The 26,090-nt window shown below is 45.0% G+C and overlaps 2 protein-coding genes across 6 annotated transcripts in view; one reads left to right on the top strand and one right to left on the bottom strand.

Annotated features, from left to right (window-relative positions):
* Positions 1 to 2,955, bottom strand: part of ZYX (zyxin) — a 29,598-nt gene extending 26,643 nt beyond the window's left edge. Inside the window, exon 1 of one of the 4 annotated variants that reach the window (XM_077174183.1) lies at positions 2,612 to 2,955. Coding sequence is in view for 1 of the 4 variants with exons in the window: in XM_077174180.1 (XP_077030295.1) it covers positions 1,801 to 1,864 (64 nt within the window). In the remaining 3 variants the exon portion in view is untranslated. Of the gene's footprint in view, positions 1 to 802; positions 1,215 to 1,800; positions 1,880 to 2,283; positions 2,420 to 2,611 lie in introns of those variants that run through there. The other 3 variants (XM_077174182.1, XM_077174180.1, XM_077174184.1) reach the window with 3 other exon arrangements.
* FAM131B (family with sequence similarity 131 member B) overlaps positions 2,325 to 26,090 on the top strand; it is a 32,539-nt gene continuing 8,773 nt past the window's right edge. Inside the window, exons 1-6 of one of the 2 annotated variants that reach the window (XM_077174187.1) lie at positions 2,325 to 2,459; positions 20,459 to 20,568; positions 21,989 to 22,024; positions 24,506 to 24,599; positions 25,197 to 25,394; positions 25,709 to 25,852. In XM_077174187.1, the coding sequence (XP_077030302.1) occupies positions 2,432 to 2,459; positions 20,459 to 20,568; positions 21,989 to 22,024; positions 24,506 to 24,599; positions 25,197 to 25,394; positions 25,709 to 25,852 (610 nt within the window). In that variant the 5' untranslated portion in view covers positions 2,325 to 2,431. Of the gene's footprint in view, positions 2,460 to 20,458; positions 20,569 to 21,988; positions 22,025 to 24,505; positions 24,601 to 25,188; positions 25,395 to 25,708; positions 25,853 to 26,090 lie in introns of both variants that reach the window. The other variant, XM_077174186.1, reaches the window with a different exon arrangement.

The raw sequence follows: 26,090 nt of genomic DNA, 5'->3' as shown, positions 1-26,090 counted from the left end.
TGTTTGGTGGGTTTGGTGAAACTGCTGAGGACAGCTGTCCTGATCAATCAGTCCACAGGAGACTGTGGGTGACAGCAGCTGGCTGGGCAGCCACCAACTTAAAAAACATTTACCCAAAACAGGACTTTTGTCTTAATATACCACTCTTCCCATTGCAATCTGCTTTTGCTTCCCCCTTCCTCACATTTTTAGCCCTAGAGATCTACTTTTTAGAGATGGTGAAACACCTTGGTTAACATACTGCCAGACCTATTGTTTCCCAGTGCTTTTACAACCTAGGTTAGGAGAGTGCAGACATGTTGGGAAAAGTATCTCTAGTAAGTCATTCAGAAAAACGAGATGAAAACTGATAGGTTTGGAAATATATGGGGGAGGTGGAAGGAGTGAAATAGGGAAAGAATTCTAACTGTGGAAAAACTTCATCCTCACCAGGGATCTAATGCATTGTACCCAGTGATAAGCATTGTAGCAGACTGGCCTCGGGCACCAGAGAGGAGGGGACTGTGATCTCTTACACTTCAGCAGCGTCATGTTCACCATACACAGTAATACCTGCAATATCATAAAGAAGGAAAAAGACAAAATAACTGCCTATATTCAGACCGTGGTTTGGGGTTTTTTCTCTGCCTTTATCTTTCCCACGTAGATTTTATTTTGTGAATTGACTTTATCTGAGTAGACTTCCTGCTTATTGTTTCAGAGGGTCAGGCAAAATATGTTCTGTCTGAAGCCCTTTTTTTCCTTATTTTTTTCCTTTCTTAGGCTGACTGTAAGGTGTGAATGGAAAAATGAATGAACTTACCTATTCTTTGGTACTGCTGTTAATGAAGAATGATCAGCTGAATGACTTCTCAGCAATGCTGACAAAAACTGAATTCTCCAAGCACGAGGATGAGATCAAAATGGATCATATGGGATCAGCACAATTCAATTTGCCATTACTAGAGATGGGTGGAAGGATGCTGGTGAGATCAGAGAGGCTTTTTGGGCGAAGGAGACACAAAGGGCCAGGGAGAAATTGTGAGCATTTCAGAGATTGAAGGTGGACGGACCAGACTGGAGAGAGTCCGTGGTGCTGGGGAAGCGGCCCAGGAGGACACTGCCTGTTGATGGTGCCATCAGGTGAGAAGAATTTGGGCTGTGACGGGAACTGACCTAACCAAACCTTCTCCATCTGCAGAGATCCCTCCTCACTGCCGTGTTAGCGGGGAGGACCTGGGAAAGGCCCCAGCGAGCGTCCTCAAGGCTGGGCTCGCTTCATCCTTCACGGTTATGCGGGGCCAGGGGCAGAGGCCGGGCGGCGCCGCACGCCTGAGCCCCGCGGCTCCGGGGGCAGATCGGACCGCGGGGAACGGCCGTCCTCCCGCCGGATGGCTGCTGGGGCGGCTCCGCGGGCCGCCTGCCCCCGGGCAGCTCCCGCACTCCCGGCGGGCCGGGCGGCAGCGGCACCGGCACCGCACCGGCACCGCACCAGCACCGCGCCGGGCCAGCTCAGCCGCACGGGAGCGCGCCGGGCGCGCCCCGGGGGAGGCGCGGCGCGGCCGCTGGGGGGCTGCCGGTAACTGAGTCGGGTCCGCAAGTGTAGTTACCGGGAAACCGCGCCCGCCCCGCCTCCATCCATCCATCCATGCATGCATCCATCCCCAGAGCCCCTCGCTGCTACTGCTTCTTCTTACGGGGACGCGCAAGCTGCTCACCCACCTCCCCCCGTCCCCACTTGCTTTACTCTTACAGGGACAAGCGCGCTGCCCACCCGCCTCCCCCCGCCGCTCCCGGCCTGCGGCACCGCCCGCCGCTCACCTGTGCCCGCCCCGCTCCCCCGGCGGGCGGGAGGGGCCCCGCGTCCCCCCCGCTCCGTGCGCATCCCGCGCCGCCCGCACTTGTCCCGTCCCGTCCCGTCCTGCCCGCCCGCCCGCCGGGGTCCCTCGCCTCCGTCCCGCCGCCGGCCCGTCCCGCGCTCCCCGCGGGCAGAGGGGCGGCCCGGCCCGGCCGGCGCTGCCTCCCCTCCCCGGGCCGCGGAGGGCGGCAGCCAATCGGCGCGGCGCTGCCGGGCCGAGCTGTTTACCCAATCTCAGCCCGCCCCCCGTCGGGGAGCCGGGAGCGGGGGGCGGGCGGGCAGCGGGGGCTCGGCGGCGGCACCGGCGGGGACGCGGCAGCGGACGGGGAGCCGCGCGGGGCGCGGCGCAGAGCGCGGAGGCGCGGCGGGGGCAGATGCCAGCCTGGCCCGCGGGCTCCCCGCCCGCCCGCCCGCCTCGCCCCGGCGGGGGCACCCCGCGCTCCTACCTGACCATGACCCCGCGCCGGTCCCCGCTGGGCCACCCCGGCGTTTCCCGCTGAAGGGACCGGCTCCTTTCCGACCTCCGCCGCTCCCCGCCTTCTCCGCCTACTCGCTGCTGAGGCTGCCGCCTCTCCCCGGAGCCCCGCCGGAGTGATGGGCTGCATCGGATCCCGCACCGTGGGTAAGGCGTTGGCGGGGACGGCGCCAGAGGATGCTCGGGCAGCCGCGGCCCCCGCCCGGGTACCCGCACGGCAGCCCCCGGCAGGTCGCCCCTCGCAGCCCCCCTCCCTGCTGCCCGTGCAGCGCCATTAGCTGCGTGCGACCCTTCCCCACCTCGGTCTCCCGTGGCGTGGCGGGGCTGCGCGGAGCCGCTGGCCTAGGTGCTGGCAGCGGGGCGGCGGGACGTGCCCGGGGCCGGGGGTCGTCTGCCCGTGTCACCCGTGACGAAAGGTCGCCGAACATGTGGGTCAGTGCGGCGCCTCCGGAGAAGGGGGTGGGTGCGGGGCGTGCCGTGCCGTGCCGTGCCTCCCGAAGCGGGATCAGGCGGCCGGCGGCTGGCTCCTTTGCTCGGTAAGGGTTTATTGTTATCCAAGGATACATAACGTTGCATGATCTGCACGTCTTCTTGTCTTCCCCTTCCCCCTGCGTAGACTTCAATGGAGAAGAGCAAAGAAAGCTGAATCCCTTCCCTCTCGCAGAGCTATTGCGAGGGGACACGGGGAGGGACCGCATCCTTCCGCTGGGCCACGCCATGCACATTTTTAACCAAAGGATCCCAAGCCTTCAGGCTGTGTAACCCATCTCTCCCCTCCTACACACATGCAGATACCAAGAGGTCCCTTGATCTTTAAGCAAGGGTATCTACAGGTAAACACAGCGTTCTGGGCACACTTTCTTGCCTTCAGGAATTTTTTTTTTCTGTGCAAACCACAGGTACAGCTCTATCAGTTACGTGGGGATATATAATTCAATATGCCAAAAGAATCTCTGAGAGCAAACCAGAGTTCATTTGGCAGTACATCTCGCTCCCAAACCATCGGCTCTGTCTCTCCCAAGAGCACGCGGGCATCTGTGGGAAAAGGAGACCTCTGAGGACATGAGAATTGCACCACCGCCCCAGATGGAGGGACTGTGTCACCCCAGAGTAAATGTGAGGGACTATGTCAAAGCCTGATGCTGTGACACTTCTTGTCTCAGTGGGAAAGCCCTTTGTGAGCACTTGCAAGGAACCATCTACTCCTGCAGCAGCAAACTTTAAACTACAGAATCCAGTTTGTACTTCGGGAGCTAATTCCTGTACCTAGCCTATGTCTCTCAGTGGTCTCAAATGTCCTTATGACCTAGAGAAATCTCTTACGTGTCTACATGGCAAAGATCACTGCAATATTTCCCTTGAGATTCTTCAAGCTCACCTGGATCAGTGTCTCTATAGCACATCAGGACATGTGTTGCCTCCATCTCCTGCCTTGCCCCTATCCTCCACACACCCACGTTGCCGAGGACATTATTATTCTGTTAGCTGGGTAATTATTGGTACGCCTTTTATCGATGTCTGTCTAACTGGCAGGGTTAATTCTTGGTCTCTCTTCCCACAATGCTGCTGAAATAACAAACATGCATTTAGTAACATCCACTCTCCACTGCAAAATGTGGTTAAGCTGTTGTACAAACTACAGGTGTTTGTTCCTCTGTGTGGCAGCGTTTTTATGATCTGTTACTTGGAGTCTATGTTACAAAAAAACCCCTGGTATAGCTGAGCTGTTGCAAGTATCATTCTCATATGAGATTATGTATATGTTTGTATATATATTTATAAGTGTCGTACAGTTGTGTGGGCATAGATGAAAACAGAAAATAGCATCTATGCTATGTCGATGTGATAGCTGAAAATTCACTTTGCAAATTGCAGTCCTCCAATACAGACCTTAATGTTACAGATGTTTGACTTCTTATATGATGGCAATTTTTGGTTAGTGTGATACACGTTCATTCTTGATGGTGATAGCTCAGTGGACTTTAGGGACCTATTTATACAGTTAACTGAGGAGCTTTTCTTGCCCTGGTGTTATGAAGGCGTGTGCTAAGGGGGATTGCACAGCTATGATTCTGGTCTCTGTGGGAGTCAGATATGAATGTAGTAATACTGTCTGATGCCTGCTTCATGTGAAACTTTTACACTGCTGTGCTTTAGAAGGGGCTAATTCTCCTGTCAGTCCTAGAGGCTGGATTTAGTGAAGGTGGGATCCTTGAATTTTAGTTGTACTACTCCTCCTAAGGAATTTTGTTTAGAACAATTCTTACTTGGCAGCCTAGATTTTTGGCTCCAGCCTTCCTGGAGTTATTGAGAGGATTCTTCAGACATATTTTCTTCGAGCTGGAAATCAATGCTTTGAAGTACTAGGTCTGAGCTCTAGGATGTGGTTGGAAACTAACATCCTAGCGTGAGCAGAGCTTTGTGTTCTCTCTTCCAAGTCTATCTGGTTAGATTTTTTCAGAATTAGTTCAGTATACAGCCTCTGTATTGCCTTCCCAAGACCAGGTAGGTCCCAGAGAAGGGAGTGCTATGCTTGTATTGGTTTTACCTTGAAATTTACATGGAGCAGATTTTGAACTCAGAATTCAAGAGGTTTTAATTAGTGATAGAAAGCTCATAATCAGTCACATTTAGTTTATTCACCACACAAGGGCCAGTGCAGGATTGTGCCCTGAGCTTGCTCCGGGCCTTTTTCCATTCCAATTTTAAGCAAGCCACATGATTTCTTCATCTCCCGCAGGGATGTTTTACTATGATCTAGTTAGATGTCATAGTTTGCACATGTTTAGTGATGTGCAACTTTACATTTTCTTTCCTAAATATGAGTTTTCTGGTTATTTCTCCCTGGGGAAATGTAATTGAGTGGGTCATAACAGAGCAGCTCCATATGTGATAATTTGAAATAGCGTCATAGAGTATATTTAAATTTTACAGGGGACACCAGAATGGCAATGATCACATTATGATTTCCTAAGGTATGGAAAAAGCTGAAAAGTGATCTTAAAAGGCTAACCTGATATCCAGTCACCTTCTCCACAGTCACATCTCAATGTCTTGCATGTGCTTTGTGTAACATGGCATGATAGCAATTACACAATGAGAAGTGGAGGTGGCTTCTTCCTCTGGTAATGGCTGCAGGTCGTCTCTGTGTATTGGGGATACCCCATCATAGTTCCTAGAGAGCTGCGTAGCAACTCTCATCATAGCTGGGTCTCAGTTTCAGGAATGTAGAGGAGAATTTTCACTGAGGCTGCTAGACAGTTAAGGCTGTAAAATCCACCTAGGAACTTGTGGATATTTGAGTGCCAACCAGCTAAATGCCAAAGATTAGCTTGGTTGTTATCAGTAACTGAGCCAAGTTTAGGGTTTCAGGTCGGCATAGGTGTCTGAATGCATTGCAAGTGTACCTTTGACTACAGCTTAGACATCTCCTAACACTGGCTGTTCTGATTAGTGTGGCAGGGTTTCTCTTAGTTCCTTGAATGGATTTAAATTAATAGAAAGCTCAAGCCTGTGAAGCTCAAGATTGCTGTCTCTTTTTTTCCAGTGATTTCTCTGATTTTGGTCACATCTTTGCACAGAAGCCTGCAGCAAACATGTTTTGTGACTGTGATGTAAAATGGTGGGAAAATATTCCAAGACATTACAAACTAATAGTACTTTTGGAATGTGGGAGAAGAGAAACTGGAGTTGCTCACACTGAGGGTCAGGAGAAACTTTTTGACTGTGAGAAGTGTCAGGCACTGTAACAGGTTTTCCAGACAGATTGTTCAGTATCCATTCTTTGAGGTTTTCGGAGCCAGACTGGATAAAGCCGTGAGTAATCTGGTCTAACCTCATAGCTGACTCTGCTTTGAACTGGAGTTTTCACCTCAGGAAGCACCTTCCAATGCAGTCATCCTGTGATCCTATGCTTAGGGTCTAAACCCTGGAGTGATTGCCTCTCTGAGTCAGGTTGGACTCACTGCTTCAGTCTTGCTCTGCTAGAGGACCCCAGGTCTTCCACATGCCATCAGTACACTCCTACATGTTGCCCCACCTTCCTTTAACTCCTGGGAGTGCCATGTGTCACAGAATTCCTCCCCATGATAGCCCCAGCTATCAGCTGCAGCCCTTCCTCTCTGTGTGTTTTTGGTGTGGCAGTTTTGCAAGAAGCAGCCCAAGTGACGTCTGGGCTGGTGCATGGAGCATCAGGCTGGAAAAGGCAGTGCTCTCCATTGTTAATGAACTCTTCAGGCTCTGGGTCAGGTGTGACCTGCCAAAGCCAGGTACCTGGCTTGCTGGGCTCCCCTTAACTGGGAATGGTTGGTGTCCTGTCAGAGGCAGGAGTATGTACTTTGTTGCTTTCCCACTGGATGATCCCTGCTAGGTGTAAATGCGTGGCTCATAGCACCCACAGCAGGAGAAATGGAGCCAAAGACCACCCACTCCTAATCCAGCCACTTTAGATTCAGCAGAGTGGGAGCAGGGTAGGAGGCTGACAGGAGAGGGGTAAAGCAGCTGGAGAAAGCAGTGAACATCCCCTGCATTTTTCTCCTTACTTATTCCCCCCCACAGATCTGTAGGTGTGTGAAGTGAGATCTGGAATGGCAAGTGTGGTCTACACACTTGGAGTGTGAAAAAGTGAGACATCTACTCTGCAGGCATACCTCACACACACCAAGTATGTATCAAGGTGTCCAGTTCCTACCTCCTTCACCTTCAACATCTGAGTGAGTCAGTGAAAAGGAATAAAGAGAGGAGAAGCTTCAGAAAGGAGATGGTAATGCAGAAGAAAACTGAGTCATGGAAGTAGGAATAATTTCATTTAGTTGCAGTCACACAGGTGGAAGGGGAAGGAGCACAGAGCTCCGTGTAGAAACTGTAGGTGATGTGAGTAAAAGAGTGGGAATACATGAAAAGGGGCCTCTGGATATCTTTTTCCTCCCTTATTTGGGATAGAGGCAGACAGAACAGAGGGACAAAGGGACACCTTCCAGACCAGACTGCTTTGTGGTTGGTCTCACTTCACTACTTGTATTTCTTCCCAGTCTGGCTTTTCCTCTTTCAAGCAGTTCTCAATCTGATCACTTTTAGAAACTCAAGTAGAGGGCTCAGGGATGAGAACTTGTTTGTCCCAGTAAGATTCTGAGCAGAGAGCATCTCCCAGACCTAGCAGCCAGTTGTCCTGAAGGGTGTATGAACAGGTGATCTCTGAGACCTCCCTCTCTCGCCAGGGCTTCTGAAATACAGGTGGGTGGTTTCAAAGTTGTGGTGGGGGAAGGCTGGCAAAGAGCATGATTGCATAAGCCTGGCTTTATAAGGAAACAGTCCTAAAAAATACATGTGCAAGGTAAGTGTGTGTCAGAAACAGTGATTAGTAACAGAAAACAGTCTTTGGCATGTTGCTGATTGATGTAAGACTTCTGTGTGTGTACAGTGCAACAGATGTGATTTGAGGAACAGAACTGAGGAAGAGCATACTCATTTTGTGAACTCCTGTGGACAGTAATATTGCAAGAATTATGAGAGAAGTTACCAAGGAGCTGATGGAAAATGGAAGTAATGAATTCATTGGCATGATAAAGCTGGGAGTCTTAATTCTATAGACTGGTGTGTATTGAAGCAGAAGAAGTGGGCTAATCAATAAGTGTTTTAGGCCTGCTTTCTTGGGGGGACATAGAAAAAATAGTTTTCAGGTCATTTAATAAGGTTGTGTTCTCCAACAGCAAACAACTGTGATTTTAGACTGATACTTAACCAATTCAAGATAATTCACACTCATGAGTTTTTAAGCACTTTGATAAAAAGTCAAAGTTTTATTTTATAAGGTCTTGAAATGGTGAAAAAGGTCTCAAGTGAAAAGCTAGGATGTTAGCACAACTTGAAAAGTTTTGTGAGATGACCTATCTGTTTTATTTTATTGATTAGTTAAAATTTCCAATAAAATATTAGAAGGCAAATATATCAGTGAGAATGGGCTTATACAAAACAGAGCCTGTCAAGCTAACTTAATTTCATGACTTTATGAGACTCCCTGCAGCCAAGTAGTTCTCTGAAGTACTTTACCTACAATCATTGTAATGGAGGTAAAATATGAGATTGGTAAAAGATACAACCTCTAATAAGCTAGCAATCATCTTAGAACCACATGATTCTTAGTTAATATATGAGTACAGTACATTCTAAGTGCATCTAAATTCAATAGATAGCAAAATAGTAACAAGGAAAGAATCCTTGTTGAAAAACCTGTGGCTCTAATTTTGCCAAGAACCGTGTGATTTTTACATAATGCTCAAAATCCTTAGGGAGATCTAAAATACTGATAAGCTTGATAGTATTTGCAATGACTAGAAGAACTGCTAAAAATGAAAGTAACAAATGGAAGGGATAAATCACTGATAGGGAACAGTTTGATTCATTTTAAGTACTGACAGACAGTGTGTGTTTAAATCTAACCAAATATGAGTTAATCTTATATCTAATGGCAGAGTGTGAATACTATTTACAGGACCAGAATTCTATTTTGTGAGCAGTCACACTAAATAAGCTTATAGATATTGGAACTGGTAATCAGTAGGTCAGCAGCTACTACTGAGATGCTGCAGCCAAGGAAGCTGATGTGCTTCTTTGATCTTGAATATTGAATAGGAGGAGAGAAAAGCATATTTTCTCTGCACTTGGCACTTGTGAAAAAAATTATTTTTCATCTACTTTGTCTAATTCTATTATTATCACTTTGAGAAATACTGCAGAACTGAAGTATGACAAGAAAATAAACATAGAACTGTGAATAAAAACTTACAGAAGTGACTTGATGACAATCCTTAAGTGTTTGATTGAAGAAAAAAACGACCTCCAAGTCATCTGACTCTTCAACCTAGTAGAAAGCTGTTAAGATGTGAGAGAAGGATGGCAGATACATTCAGATTGGAAATGAGGCAAAAATCAAACAGTAAAAATACTGAACTATTGGTGTAATTTACTGAGAGTTGTACTGAGCCCTCTGTCACATGAACACAATAAAATCAAGATTTTAAAAAATGCCCTCATTCAATCACAGCAACAGAAAGTATAATTAACAAAGGCAGTACATTTAGCCTCTCTTATTTTAAGGAGGTCAGATTAAATGATCAGTATGTTTCTCCATGAGTTTTAGCTACACATTCCCAGGTCCAGGAGTATACCAGACTTTTAAATGAAACATTATTTTATGTCCTGAAACGAATGGTGTTGTATTTGCACATGCTGATCAGACATGGCTCATGGGGAAAGTTTCAGTTCAAAATTTCTAAAGTGCCCTGGAGAAAACAGTTTGGTGATCCAAATGGTGAGCATATGGATTGACATTCCACATGGGAAAAAGAGTTTTAGGGTTTATACTGCTGGCCATTTATGTTCACTGGCCAGGATGGTGACAAAAAGCTGTGACAGGCAGAGGAGGATCAAAGAGGCTGTGGAGGCAGGAAGCTCGGCTGGCTGCAGATTAAATGTTTACTTCAGGAGCTATTCAAAGAGCCTGTAAAAGGCAAATAATTTGCCTTTTGCAATGATTAGGAGGATTACTGCGTGGTGTTACTATTAAAGAGGCTTCAGGTGACTCAGAGAGATTAAGACCATAGCAGAACATCACCACCCTCCGCCCCCAGCCTCAAAACCCCAACAATTTTGTATCTGTTCATTGTGGAAGAAGTTGTGGAATTTTATCCTGTGAAACCTTTTCTTGTTTGAGATGCATCACATCAGCTTCAGATCAAAGCCTCAGTGAGGTTGTAGAGCAGGTAGACAAAAAAGTGGTCAGATGATGTTCATGTGAGACTTCTGGAGAAGTTTGAGGCTGGAGGAGCTGAACTGCAGATTGTTATCTGTAATGCTTTCCAGTTGCTTTGGTACAAGAAGATTGGAAGGTAGATGATGTGATGCCAGTTTTTAAAATGATTTTGAGATCTGGAGAACTGCAAGCTAGTAAACAAGATATGCCTAGGAGGCAAGCTAATAAACATTACTCTGAAAAACAGAATTAGTGTAAGCATGGAGAGATAAGATGTACTGAGAAAGAGTTAACCCTACAGTTGTTAGTTGATATCACAATTTATAAGTCTTAGAAGGGGTCAGCAAGCAATATTGACAAAGGAGGTCCAGTGGCAGTAGTCCACTTGGATTTGCAAAGCACATTTGTAAAGGTTACTCACCCCAGGCTGTTAAAAGACATAAATCTGCTGTTGAATCAGAGAAGTTTCTTAAGTAGCTGGGTAAAGATAGGAAACAAGGATTAGCAGGAAATGTCCATTTTTCACAGGGATATTTTTTTCAGATTTGTGCATATCCATAAATGATATTAATATTTTTTCAGATATGTGCATATCTGTAAATGACATTAAAAAGGGGAAGGGCTACATAATGAAGTAACAAGCTATGGCAATAAAGTAATCAATCATTTGGGGGAGCAGACAGAAAACTGCATGGAGTGATTTGGGAAAGGATTTCACAATATCAAATTACTAGGTCATTTGATTTCACAATATCAAATGACATAAATGATGGGTGAAATTTGATGTGGATAAATGTAAAATGATGCACACAGGCAAAGCAATTCTAGAGTTACATTTGCAATGATGGAGGTTCTGAGTTTACTGTTGCCATGCAGGAATGAGATCTTGAGGTTATAATGTGTGGCTTAATGCTTAGTACCACTAAAAATGCCAGTCGAATGTTAGCAATTAGGAAAAGAATAAGAGAATAAAATGAGAAATAGCATTATACTATGCATTTATCCATATGGTTCCCTTGTTTTGACATTTTATAATGCATTGACCCTAATGGTCTATTCCCATTTCAGAAAGGCCATAATCAAAGACTGGAAAAGATTCAGAAAAGGATAGGAAGGACAATCAAAGGTATTGTGTGGCTAATATGAAAGGAGCCATTTAAATAAGGATTTCTCAAGTATGGAAATGAGATGGTTAAGGATATGACAGATATCTAAAAAATCATGAATTTTCTCTGGGATAGGAACAGCATGGAGAAAATGATGAGGGAAGACTATTTAATTATCAATTTTAAAACAGAGTCTAAACATCAAAGCAAACTAGCAAGTGCCAAGTTTAAAGCAAATAAAAGTCAGCACTTCTTCATGTAACACAGAATTCAATTGTGGAAGTACTTGATGTAGGATGGTACGGGTACTAAAAGGCCTTTTTTGATTTTAGAAGTGAACAGATGAATCCTTTAAAGATGACTAAATACAGAGACTATGTCTGTCTTGGGAGCTACTTGAGGTGTAAATTGTGACAGGTTAGGACAGATATTCTGGGAAAATATTGCTGCTGTTTCCCCTGTTTGAATTGTTCCCTGTCTTTCTTACACATCCACTCCCACTTTAAGGACAAGCTGATACCCATCCCAAACAAATACTGAATACCTCCTTTCCCACCACTTCCCAAAAGAAGAAGAGAATGAAGAAAAGAAACTGGTGCAGAAAAAAACCCCAATCACTGAGGAGTGAGGGGTGGGAAGAAGAAAGCGATAAGAAAAGAGAACAGACTAACAGGTTAAAACCTGGAAAACGGGGAACCAGTGGAACAGAGGGAACAGTGAGGATACCTGGAAATACCCCTGTATTTCCAATGATATCCAGGAACTGGTAGATGCTGCCTAGTGATGCCCTGCCCAGAGCACAGGAATAGAAATAGCACTGTTACTTTTTGGGATTCTGGGATTTCCTCTTCCTGGAGCTGGACATATCCAGCTTGGTGAGAAACAGGATAGTTGATAAAGAAGACCCATAATTTAGTAAGTCTTGGGATAGAAACTGTACAATAAAGATGTGAGAAGTGCAGCCAGAATCAAAATAATGAGTTTTGGAGGAGACAGAAGATGGGCATGTGTGGTGTGCCAGTTTTCCCTCTGACTGCAGAAAAGGCCTGACTTGGGGAGTCCTCTGAAGAAACTTGAACCTTCTGCTTGATGAAGGATTTTCCCTGATGATGTTCCCAATTGGCCATTGAATTAGCTCAAAGTAGAAACCGGCCACCGGGGTTCTTAATTTTCTTCTGACAATGAGTGGTCCTACAACCACGTATCATGGGTCTAAGGGGTTGTTAACTGTGTTTGGATTTGAGGAGAAGGTAGAACAAATGATGTGCATACCTGGCAGAAAGTGATGACTGTTCCCTTGAGGTGGAGATCAGAGGGGCCTCTTGAACAGTAGGTACCCCCTGTGTAGGTGTGGATGCCCTCAGGGACAGTGGGGAAAATCATGGGGTGGGGTTAGGGGTCGATGTGATGGTGTTTGTGATGGTGAGATGTGGCCTCACCTGAGCAGGTGCAGGGCTGGGCATTCAGTGCCTGCAGCTCTGCCTGGTGAGCTCAGCCCCTGCAGTCCCAGCACCAGCAGCTCGTGGTCATTTTCCCCAGTTGCTTCGGGAGCTGTGGAGCTCTGTCTGGAGAGGACACCTGAAGCCCTGCTGGTGGCTTTCTAGGATTGGGAACAGTTTCTCTTACCAGATATCTGCTGGAAATACAATACAGCAGAGAGGAATCAGACCAGGAGTTTCCTGGAGTGTGTGTAAGAATTTCCTGACACAGCTGGTGAGTGTGCCAGCTAGGGAAGGCACCTGCTGGACCTCTTGTTTGTGAACAGGGAAGAACTTGTGGGTGATGTGGTTGGAGGCTGCCTTGGGCATAGCCATCACAAAATGAGAGACTTTTTGATGCTCAGAGCAGTAAGGAGGGGGTCAGCAGAACTGCCACCTCGGACTTAAGGAGGTCAGACTTTGACTTGTTTAGGAGGCTGTTTGGCAGAGTCCCTTAAGAGGCAGTCCTGAAGGGCAGAGGGGTCCAGGAAGGCTGGATATTCTTCAAGAAGATGTCATAAAGGTGCAGAAGCAGGCCATCCCCATGTGCTGAAAGATGAGCTGGTGGGGAAAAAGACCAGAGCTTAGTCTGAAACTCAGGGAATAAGGAGAGTGTTTCACCTTTGGAAGAAGGGGCAGGTCATTCAGGAAGACTACAAGGGTGTTGTGAGGTTGTGCAGAGAGAAAGTTAGAAAGGCCAAAGAGCAACCAGGATTTAGTCTGACTGCTGCCATAAAAGGCAATAAAAAGGTTTCTGCAAATGCATAAGCAGCCAAAGGAGGGCTAAGGAGAATTTTCATCCTTTATTGGATGTGGAGGAAAATATTATGGGAAAAAAAGAGAAAAAGGCTGAGGTATACACTTTGTTTTTGGGGGAGAGTGGTGGCAGGGAGTCAGCAGCCTCAGTGCTTCCTGTCTGGCTCTGACCACTGCTGCTGTCCCAAAAACAGATGCTTTGTGGGGACTGTGACCAAGTTTGTGATGGCTGTGATGGAGAAGGGTGTAGCCACCTGGCTGTAAACCCTGGGGCTGCCAGGGTGACACCCCACAGCTGAGGCAGGGCAGGTGAGGAGGATGGAGCCTGAAACTCTCAGGCTGCCACTGCCCCCCTGTGCTGGTGTTTGGAGCAGGCTCTGGTTTTGTCCATTCCTCAAAGAGGGACCGGGAGCATCCCTGAGGTGGGAAAGGTGCATTGTGATCTGCTGGTTGACTCTTGAGGAGCACTGGGGGTGGTTCTTCCCCACTGCTAAGGATGAAACTACAGCACAAAGATGGCACATCTAATAGTATTCCTGTGCTCCAGGACAGCGCCCACGTGACGTGCTGGCTACAGGGGGATTAAAATTTAAACACCTATGGAGAGCAACGTATGCAATTGCCTGCTGCATATTACTTCTGTAAGGCTGGCTGCAGGCCAGGCAGAAGGGGCTGCTACCTTGGTTCATATCGACGTTTTCATACTTGCTGTGCTGAGTGAGGGCCCTGGGGACACATTCCCTGCACTTCAGAGAAGCAGTGAAGAATGAGGATAAACCCATCGCTGCTGTTCCTGCTGGCTGATACTTGTTCTGCAAATGAGACGGTGCTCTGAGGTTTGGTGTTTTTGGAGTTTGTGTTAATTGGATGTGTTTCCAATTGTGTTTTGTTTTGCAGTACCTCCCTAGCCCACATGACATGATGGCTTCTAAGAGCAGAGCTTCTTCTGTCTAGCATTAGGCTCTCCGCTCATCTTTTACTTAAAGATATGCAGTAGCCTTTAGTATTGGTTTGACAGTGTTTCCAGTCAAGAAGAAAAATCTAGGTGCTAGGTCTTTGTTCATTAATTCTGTCTCCTAAACAGCTCTGAAAAGGGATCTGCCTGCAGGAAGCTGTAGAATGGTCTGGAAGAGTACTCAAATTATCCAAATTCAAAGCAAAGATCCTGAGAACTGCGCATCTGATTCCTAATCTTAGAGACAGGTCAGAGCTGTAGGTGTTTCCATTTTTTATCAGAAATTTGAAAGGCATCTGTGGACACCAAGACATTTCTCTGCCTTGATGAGCACCAAGCTGTTCTGCTCTGTCTCCTCCACCTAAGCATGGGTTTTTTTCTGTTTCTCTTCCACAACTGACCCTGTTGGTAGGTGCCAGCAGCAGATAACTAATTTTTATGCTTATGCAGTACAAGCTAGAATTCCTACAGAGTTAGGTGAATAACTTGGGTTGATGGATTTCTCAGCTTTACCTGAGAGAATTCGAGTGCTTCCTTCTGAGGTTCACCTCAGGGACAGCTCTGGGTGACAGAGGTTTATTCCTTTCCTTGATGACCCTTTGGATAGCTTTGATTGGCTCTGTCTAAAGCAGGCAGGGAGGGAGAAGGTTTCTATGGTTATTCTAGCCACCCATCTGTCAGTCCTTCCCAGTAGTTTCAACTGCTTTAATTTCAACTACATTTGACAAGACACGATGATGTTGTGTTTGACAAAGATACACACTCCCACGAGTATCATGAAAATTGGTATCAGGGAAAGAACAATTTAAAGACTGATCATAATTACTGCAATTACATTTGTTGTTTTCTTAGTTGTTCGGGGGGAAAAAAAGGGAATGGAAAGGAATAATTGAACCATTTACTCTAAATATTCATCTTTACCAACATTAATGCTGGCTACCAGTATCAAATGACAAGGTTTCTGCTCTCTGCTGGAAAGTAACATTTGAGAAACAGAAGAAAGTGTGCTAACAGGGGATAATAGCAGTGCTGGAAAGTCATTGCTTAATTAAATTGTTTCTTGTGTTAATTGGCATGACACATCAGAAAGTAAATAACACAAATACTTATTTGGTTTATGGTGTAGATCTTCACCAGCATGACGTTCGGAAGGGAAAAACAAAATTTAAGACTTTCAAATTCTGTTCATCTATTTGGTGTGGCACAAAATAGAGAAGACAAATTGGAGATGATGTTTAACATCCAGCACAAAAGTTACAACACAATAGATTATTAAAGGCTGTAGATGCAGATTAAAGTCATAGATGCAGAAGCCTGATTTAAGCATCGACCTTGGTAAATGAACAAAATGCAGGCACAGGTACCAAATACAGAATCAAGTAATGCACAGTGGAAACAGCAATTGAGAAAATGTCAAGAGGAAACCCAGGGAGAATGGGCTTGTTTAGATTAAGTTTTGAGTAATTCAAAACAAGGTGAATTTCTTATGGTCATAGAATGTACGGAAACTGAAAATATGATCAACTGAGAAACTCAGCGTCTTCATGGTAAATTAAGGTATGAGGCAAAACGAACTACAGAAATAGTAAAAAAAGTAGTAGTAATAGATCAGCAAGGTGAGGTGCAGTCATCCAGATGATTTTTGTATTTTTCCAGTGCATTCATCAAAATGTTCACTTTGCTTGGGAATGCTTACTACATGTATTCCCTAGTTCCTGAGAGTCCAAAGTTATGATGCTCAAAAAACCCAAAATAAAGCAAGAAGTGGGGAAAAGGATATTTTCTTTCCCTCACATTTTTTCCTCTTTAAATGTTTTTCATCTTTATATTTAGAAAGGCTTGACTTAAAAATAAATCCTTTTACCTTAACAGTACTGTAAGAGAAAGAGGGATGATATATTCCCCCCTAAAGCTTAAATTACTTGAGTTGGAAGGTTACATCAGTTGTAATGGAGACATCTTTTTCTTATGAGTGTTTTTGCAGACTTTGTTTTTATCTAATTTGTGTTAAAAAATACAAAGCAGCCATGATCTGAAGTAATGTGGCTTAATGTATTTCGACAGCCTTCATTTCCCCTCTCTGCTTCATGTAATCAGCTTCCTACTTTTTCTTCAGCCATCTACTGAGTCTTCCAAAACAAGGATGAAATCTGTGATGTTAAAAAACCCCAAACCAAATAACAAATTTCTAAATGAAATGAAGACAACTTTTAAAAGTTCAATGAAAATGAATCCCCTCTATATCCTTTCTATACAGAAACAATGACAAGGTCAGAAACCCAGTTATCTTTCAACTTTCATCACCTCATTTCAGAACATCTGAACGAAAATGATAGCATGTTTGTAAAAATTCCACTTTAAAATTAGCTTTATGACCCACTCATTTTAAAGTTCTTATCAGCTCTATATGGAGAAGACCAAATACTATTCTGTAAGAGGATATTGATCATAGAATTACAAATGGAATAGTCATGATGATTAGCAGAAGCTGGAATGGGAGATGGATAAGAGAAATTATACTGGAGAAGAAACATACCATTACAAAAGAAAAGAACTCTCTACTAATTGCAGGGAGAAAGAAGTTGACAAGAGACTGGATAAAAAGAACACTAATTTACAAAGTACTGCTTTTTCAGTTTCTGTTTTCCCACTTCACTCTCCATACTTTTTTTTCTGATTTTCCATGTTTCTTTCCTTCCATTTGCCAGAGCAGAACTTGTTTTTTCATGTCTTGATCTAACATGAGTTAATGTTGCTCTTGCTATTTCTAGCAGGAGAGAAAAAAAACCCACTAACCTTTATCCAACTTTCAATAAGAGAAAGTAATGTTGCCCCAGGCCCAACATCAGTTAGACATTTTCTTTTCAACCAGTGTGTGATGCTGTAGCTTTTCAGCAGATATGGCTGCATTTAAAACCATTTAACAGATGTTAAAGAGTTATTTTCTCTCAATATATTTCTCTCTTAGTACCTGTGAAACTGTTTAGACCAAGAATTTATTTTCAAAAATTATTCAGTCTCTATAGAGCATGCAGAATTGCATGTTACTCATTCTTTTTCCCTGAACTGGGTTGATGAGCTGTTTCAACTGGAGAGAAACAGTAGTAAATAAATACTGTAGGTCTTCAGTTCTGCTATCACAAAACAGGTATGGACTTTGAGACAAATAATTGTTTGATGTTTTTCAACCATTTGATGCTGCCATCTGCCAGAATAGTATTAATACTGGACAAGACAAAGCTCCTGGGAGACCTTATAGCACCTTCTGTGACCTGAAGGGGGCCTGAAAGCTGGAGAGGAACATTTTACAAGGGCTTGGAGGGATAGTGCCAGGGGAAGTGGCTTCTGAATGGGAGAGGGTTGGTTTAAATTTGATAATAAGAAGAAGTTCTTTACTGTGAGGGTGCTGAGGCACTGGCACAGGTTGCCCAGAAGAGCTGTGGATGCCCCATCCCTGGGTGTGTTCAAGGCCAGGTTGGATGTGGCTCTGAGCAACCTGATCTAGTGAAAGGTGTCCTTGTCTGTGTCAGGTGGGTGAAACTAGATGATTTTTAAGGTCCCTTCCAACACAAATCATTGAGTGGTTCTGTGAATATTTTCCACATTCTAACACTTCAAGAAAACCATCAGTAGGCTTGCAGCATTGAGAGCAAAGGCTGAGTGTCATTTGTGGAACTTTGGGGCTCTCAAGTGACATGTGCTGAGCAAGAGGCTCCTCTTCCTTTGGCTGGGGCGGAGGTGTCTTTGCAGTGTGTGCCCAGAATGGTGCTGCAGCCTGCTTGCAGTGTGTGCCAGGGTGGCTCAGACTCACAGAAGGGCCACAGCACTGTGCTCAGAAAGAGCTGACAGTACAGGAAAAAGACCTGGGGTAAATGGAGATAAAGCAGGTGAGACACTGTTACCTGCACTGAAGGGTTCTGTACAGCTGCCTTCTGCTCAGATGTCATCTCCTGCTCTCCAGCATCCCTGTCTTGTTCAGCTCTGTGGCAGGAATGCCCCAGCTCTCCTCTTGTAGTGTGCATGGTTGCAGGTGGAGGGAAGGAGCACAGACAGGAAAAGGCAGCTGGATCCCAGTGTGCAGGGGCAGGGTCCTGCTCTGCTCTTTGCACCAGTTTCATCCTTCCACTGACCTCTGTTGGACCCTCAGTCCACCCTGATCACAGTCCACCCTCCATCCTTCCTCTCTAGATTTGCTCTTCCTGGCAGTGCTCCCTCTTTGTTCCTTTACCCCTTCCCCGTTCAGGGGCACTGAGGACAGATGTATTCCATTCTAAGCCAGACCTTACAGCTGACGGTGCCTGGGTCTGTCAGCTGGCCTTTCACAGCTCTGCCTGCAACTTCCCTTTGCTACAAGAGAGAGATTTCTAGCCCTAGAAGGTTTACTTGGACCCCAAATATAAGAGATTCCCAGCTGTGGTGGCAACAGGCAGCTCACAAGTGGCCCATTAAGCCTTGCTCCTCTTGCTTGAGTTCAGAAATCCCCAGATCTCCCCAAGATCTCCCTCTCTTGCTTTGCTGGACTCAAGGTTGCCAGTCCAATCTGTGGCAGTGCAGTCAGCAAGAGCTCAGTGAGGCCCAATACATGGATGTGCTTGTCAGGAGAACCAGTTAAGAGGATCACAGCCCTGAAGGGTGGTGTTTGTCATGCTTGTCATAGCCATGTCCTGCCTTCTCCAGAGGTCTGGCTGTGTCTGACCTCTGTGCTCACCTTTGTAACATGCAGTACAGGAATCCTTTTTTTTTTTTGAGTTCCCTGAGTTGCAAGGAGCTGCAACTCAGAGAACAGCAGCTTTACTCAGCCTAATTAGGAACATATGGGGGATGCTATTAAAGCACTTGGTTCTGATGAACAGAAACATCCTTTGGATGTGAAGGAAAAATACCCCTTAGTTCTTTCAGAAATGGACCTTCCTGCGCAGCAGAAATTTGAGATGTGAAGGTGTGGTGGACACCCATCATATGCAAACAGCATTGTCTTTCTGATGTTTTTCATATTGCCATGTTTAGCCTTTTTAGGGGACAAAATCAGGGTTTTTTTGCATTTTGAATTCTTGGTGATGAATGCCTCAGGTTTCCGCACCCTTAAGTGCCTCCATGGCCCCTGCAGGCCTGTGTGGGGTAGATTGCAGCATCTCTCTCCTGTCAGAAGATTTGTACTGGGGAAGTGCAGTGATGAGCGCTCTATAAAATGTGCCAGAGCTGCTAGAATGAGCAAGGGGCTTTGCATATGTCTGTGGAGGAAAAATTTGCTATAAAGAGTAAAAAAAAAAAAAAAAAAAAAGTTAGAAGATCATGAAAGTAGAACCATTCACATTCAATCCAACCAGACTAGACCTTGCTGAATTGATCCCAGGAATAGATGATCATTTTGACAGCTACATTTCTTGACAGATTATAGGAGGCTCAGGTTTAAGGACAGTACAATGGTTCCTCCATGACATGGGAGCAAATAACTTCAAGCAGAATTTGAGGATGGCACACAGGCTGAAGATAGAGTAAATTGCTGACTGCACAGAGCAGTCCTGGTTACCTGGCTGACTACTAACATGTGCTTCTTAGCATTTAGTTTTACTTTTTACATTTAATATTTTTTAAATTTTTAAATCTTAATAAAATTTTATCATGTGTATTTTGTATTATTGATATTTAAAATTTGAAGTGTAATGGCAGGTATTACAAAGGTCTTTTATCTTGCTGAGGGTGACAAAGCAAAGGCTTCAGCAGCTCTAAGCTGATGTGCAACCAATTCAAGCCATAATGGTGAAATGCCTTTTTCAGGGATGGTGGTTCAATATTGAAAGGGGATGTTAAAGGAATTGATTCTTTCCCAGTCGCACATCACGACTGGATGAATCTGCACTTTAGCCAAGCTTACATCATGCTTGAGAAAAACACAAGTGACTTGTGTTCATATGGAGAAAGCTGTGAGAAATGTAATAGTTGATGAGGTACAGGTGGTCTGATTACAAATGGAATATCTGATTTGAGTCTGTTGTGGCCTTAAACTCAATGATTCTCCTGCTTGTTTAGGTGAGTTGGCTTAAGACTGGTAGAACAAATTTTAGAGGCATTCAGAAACCTGAGCAGATGTGTTCCCACAGGAAACGAGGTGATTGCAGTAGACTGGAAGGGACTGAAAGATGTGGACCAAATCAATATGGACAGCACGAGTTCACTGCATGGCAGCAGCTTCCATCGACCTTCCACTGAGGTGAGTGCCTGGCCCAGAGCTAATGAGCCAAGGGGATGAGAAAGTTTGAATTCTGAGTTCAGAAATGGGTGTTGTGCATCACCGAGGCATCATCTGTGGGAGGGCTGGAATGCCAGTGAGCTCCTGAGGATCATACCTGGGCAGTTTGGCTTGCTTTGAACAGAATTGAGTCACTGCCTTCACAAGATCCATGGTGAGTAAGAATTTGCAAATGAAAGTGGTTTTTAACCAGTCATGATGGGAGTGGAACACAACATGAGAAAAACAGTGACAGTTCTGACAAGCCTGTAGGTCTGCATTCCTTGAATAAGGGATTCACATTGGAATGTCCAGCACTGTGTCTGTCCCAGCTTCTGCAGCACAGCCATGAAATCTTTTGAAGAAACACATTTGTCTGCATTTTGAATTTTAGAGATGCATTCACTAATAACTCACAGACAATCGACTTACCATGCAGTATTTTAAGGGCTGATTCATTGAATTACTGCAGCTTCTGCATTCTTGGATACCTGAATTTTCAGCTTTGTAAGGTTCAGAGTATGCAATGATAATGATTAGAAGGATAAAATCTATTTTAAATGCATAATATTTGAAGAATCACAAATACTGTTCACAAATAAGCTTAACAAATAATATACAGTTTGCAAAACCTTGAAAAATGTTGATAGGTGTACATATATATATATGGTATTTTTATTTTGTTTGTGTACCTTGCTGGCTTGGAAAGCACCTTCAAGACACTTAAGAGTTTCATGGAGTCCTCGCAGGAAATGGTTGGGCCCAATCTTGTATGGAGAATTCAGTCAAATCAAAGCAGATCTAAAAGTCAACGAGCATAATCCACACCTCAGTGAACATTTTGATTTATATGAAAAGCTACCATAGGTGTAACATGAGTAATCTAAATTTTCCTGAATGTCTCCATCCCCAAACCCAGGATGTTGAGATGAGTCCTCCCAGCTGAAGGAAGCACACTCTGAGTTGGTGCTGTGATGGATGATGTGGGAAATGATTCTGGCTCACAAGGGGCGAGTGAGTCAGAATGGACAAACCAAAACACTGCAGAAGAAAATAATTTCAGCAGAATTGAGTAGCTTGCTATAGGATACTCAAAATACAAAGGTGGTGTAGCTCCTCCTTGTGTTAACCTCAAAGTGGTGCAACCCACACTTAGGAGGAGAGCCTTGTGAAAAGGTGCTTTTCTCTTTCCTACTCTGTCACTTTGTTCCCTATTTCACTTTCAAACACCGTGACCCTTACAGGCACCAGCAAGGAATGAAACCATCTTGAAAGACACAAGTTTTTGAACACACCAGATAAAGAAAGTAGTGCCTGTTGATTGTGGCAAACTACTGGAGTTGCTTGGCTGCTTGCAAGTTGTTTGTTACACTGACGTGGTGCCTTTCTTTGCTTTCTTTAGCAAACACGGACGGATTTCTCCTGGGATGGTATCAATGTGAGTATGCACTGAGTCACTTTTCAAATTCCTAGTCATAGGAAGACCAGGGTTTGTCTGACATTGGATACAGCGGAGGCCAGAATGGGAACATGGCTGAAAGTCCTTCGTGCTGCTGAAATTCTGGGAGTTGTTTCCAATTCAGAGGATGGTGATAGATTTTTGTTTGCTTCTGAGTCTTTTGCTGTCTGGCAGATATTTTGATCTGTAGGTGGCTGTTGAATTGCTTTCATCCTTTTGGGGACAAATGTGTGCCATTTCATATGTTCTGGTTTTGAGATTTCTGGGCACTGCTACATAAGAAAGGTGTCCATCCAGCATATCTAAAAAAAATAGTAGTCCTTGATTAGAGCATCATTGGATCTTCTCCAGGGAGAAGTTTGGGAGAAATGTCTCCCTCATTTTCAGCTCCACACAGAAGTAACAGAATTCTTTATGTCTCCTAGGGTAGATGGAGAATACCAGTTAACTTCAGTTAAAAAGCAGATGAGAAGCAAACATTTTAATTACACATGTTCCTTTTGCTCTTAAGACCTGTGCCATGAAAAAATTTTTTTTTTCTTTTTCACTAACGCAGAAACAGCATCCTGAAAAAGGAATAATGCATATTTATTCTACAGGACTTTTTTAAAGGGTACTTATAAAATATTTTCACATAAATTAACTTTATAGTTCTGTACACTTGGAAAGCCAGGATTAGCAGCCCCATTTTGAGTAGTGTAAGTGTTTTCAAATACAAAACTTTTAAAATACCTGTAGCTTTCTTCTTTACTGTGATTTGAAATCACTTGGGACATTGAATATAATTTTGAACTAATTCTCACCTCTTTCATTGTGGCACTTATGGCTTGGGATCTTTTGCCTAGAATCAATTATAGAAACAAATTGTGTTGGAAAATAATGGTGCATGCAGGAACTATCTAGAAGAAGTTTGTCTTTTTTTTTTCCTCACTGCACCTATGTCTAGCTGAAAGCAAAGTACACAAGGTCATGTTTCCTTAAAGAAAGCAGAAGACAGTTTCCTTACTTGCAGTTTCCCATTTTCCAATCCATACAGAATCCATGGAGCTCTTTCATGAGGCAGCTCTTAGCCAGGGTAATTCCATAGATCTTCTTTGGTACCGAAGCTGGATCATGAATTTCCTTCCCTTCCCATTCATTCCTGCCTTCATGTCACAGCTCTTCAACCTTGCAGTAGTGGGAGCCCTCTGCAATATACCTTCTTTTTTGGATGGGTTCCATGAGGCAGCTCACAGCACAGCCCCCAGGCTCTCCTGGAACAAGTGGTGGATACTGAGCAGGAGCACCTGGGCAGAAATGACCAGTGGGGGCATAGATGGACTTCCTCCAACAAGCTTCATCACCAAAGGAAATGCTTCATGGAACAAGGGCTGTGCTCTCACTTTTTACTGTTCTTCCTCTGCTTTCTGATTTCTTCAGCTCACATTGCACACACAGCACGTTCCTGCCTCCACAGTTACAGGATGCCTTAGCTGCTGCATTTACACTCAGTTTCCAGAAAATCTCACCTCTCATATTTTGGCAACTGACTGGAATTATACACAGTGTGAGATCTTTACAATGCCTTCCTTTGCCTCCAGTTATTTCACTGCCCAGTTACTGCTCCACTCACTTTTTGTGAGGTCCAAGTGCTTGTTTTCTGTCAGGATTTAAAATTTTCAGTGTCATAGTCACTACTTTCGAGTATCCTTGTGTTTGAAACATTCTGGCCTTGATTTTCAGAGAGGTTGAAATGAAGAGCAGAAGCAATGTTTATTTAGCCCTTGTGAAAGTTAAGCCTCATATGCAATGCCTGACATCTCTGAAGAAGCCTGATGAATTCATCTTGAGAGATTATTTTTGTGATGATGTTTGTGACGGCTGCCTGTCCCAACAGTGCCCTGTCCTTGTTATTCAGGGACTGAGGATAAACACAGAAAAGGCAGTCAAGAAAATTAAGCAGAGCTGTAGAGCTGTAGACCAAATTTCTTTACAGATGTAGGTGCTTGAAACAGGACCCATCACTGATATAGTCATGATCATTTTATTAAGGCTATATAAGAAGAAAAAAAACCAAAGTACCAAAAAATTGGTAGTACGATGCATATATGATACATTACTGTGGCATGCCTGTTGCACTGACAGCTCCCCACTGCAAGATCCCTGAATTGTCCAACAGCCATGTCTTGCATCTCTAACAAAGAGTTGGGAATGGTGCAGCATGTTTGTGGAGGGCTGGCAGCTGCCAGGGAGAGGCTTCTCACAGCCTCTTTCTGCCTCTCCCTCTGGCCTTGCCTCAGTCAGTCCCAGTGCTGTGCAATATCGAGTCCTGGTTAAACAGCCTCTCATTTTCCTTTCCTTCTTTTGTTCTTACTGCTTGCTTCTGCTCCTCATCTTCCAACTACCTGCTGTTTTCTCATTTCAGTTCACTTCCTTTTCTCCTTCCTGTATATCATTTCTTCATATTCTCTCTCTTTTCAGCTCTCCATGGAAGATACGACCTCCATCCTTCCCAAGTTGAAACGCAACTCCAATGCTTATGGGATTGGGGCTTTGGCTAAATCATCTTTCTCTGGTGAGGTCCTCAAAATTTGACTTTATCCTTGGCAGCTTCTCTCCACAGGCCTTTGTGCCTCTTCCCATATCTCTGTCACTCTCACAACTGCTCCTTTCTGGCTTTCACCTTTTCATGGCCTTAGAGGAGTCTCCAACACCATGGTTCTAAATACAGAAATCTCACAGTTGTTGCCCTTTTAAAGAACAGATTTGTCTTACTCTTGTTGGCTTCTCACTGTGCACCCCTGCTCAGACATCTTCAATTGCTTCCCCTCAGTCTTGGGTTTAACCCCCTTTTTTGTTTCTTAGTTTGTTCACTTCCAGGCTTCATCCTTCATGCCCAGCTCTATCCTAAATGGATTCTAGGCAAGGAAGGAAATGGTCTTTCATATTTGGGGTTTCCCTTTTTCCCCCTTCTGAGAGTTTGTCCAGGGAAAGATGGAGAAACTCCCCTGGAGAGTGACGCAGTGAAAGGTGGGAGACACCCAACCCTAGTCACGCATCCTGTCAGGACAGGAGGGGAGAAGCTCCGCTTCTGAGAGAAGTAAAATCCCCGTCGGAAAGCGCCGGAGCTGTGTAATAGCCCTGCCTTGTTTCCCAATGTCTGGCCCCTTAGGGATATCCCGCAGCATGAAGGACCACGTGACGAAGCCGACGGCCATGGGGCAGGGCCGCGTGGCGCACATGATCGAGTGGCAGGGCTGGGGCAAGGCGCACAGCCAGCAGCAGCAGCACACGCACGAGAGCGCGCGCAAGGACGCCGACGCCTACTCGGACCTCAGCGACGGCGAGAAGGAGGCCCGCTTCCTGGCAGGTAGCTGTGCCTGCCTCCTGGCACCTGCCTGGGGTCGGTCGGGGGGCCCCCAGCGGGGAACCCCTGAGAGATTCCAAAATGCAGAAGCTTGAGAAGAGCACTCGGAAGAGGCTGAAGTAGAGAGAGACTTTGGTGGTTGGGATATTGCCAGTGGAATGCAAGGTGGAGAGGGTGAGGGTCAGTTGTGGGTGATGGGTGTTGCCGAGATAGGACCAGAGTGGGACAGTGTGACCAAAAGATGGGGTAAAGGATGATGGTGAGAAGTGGAGACTTTAATGCATTTTTGCTTCCCTTCCCTGTCTCCTTTGGCCCAGGGGTGATGGAGCAATTTGCTATTTCTGAGGCGACTCTCATGGCCTGGTCCTCCATGGATGGTGAGGATATGAGTGTAAACTCAAATCAGGACAACCCAGCAGGCAACTACTCTGAGAACTATCAGGAGCTGATGGAGAGCCAAGGTGAGTTCTAGTGCTTCTTGCTAATCTTAGACACCCGCTTCCTGCTCTGGTTGCTCTCTTTTGCTCTACTCTGTTTTATTCTGTAGCCCCAGTCAGATCTCCTAGAGTCATCCCTGTTTGTGGAGCTGTCCAAGGAATCTAATCTTAGCAGAGAGTTTCCAAAGCCCAGTTCCTTTTGCCTTTTTGGAGCACAACTGTGGAAAACTACCAGCTCTTGCAGTCAGTTGTGGGTATCAAG

Source organism: Agelaius phoeniceus, chromosome 2 (assembly GCF_051311805.1).
Source record: "Agelaius phoeniceus isolate bAgePho1 chromosome 2, bAgePho1.hap1, whole genome shotgun sequence".
NCBI lineage: Eukaryota > Metazoa > Chordata > Aves > Passeriformes > Icteridae > Agelaius > Agelaius phoeniceus.
The sequence above is the reverse complement of the archived record's forward strand: the minus strand, read 5'-3'. Positions and strand labels throughout refer to the sequence as shown.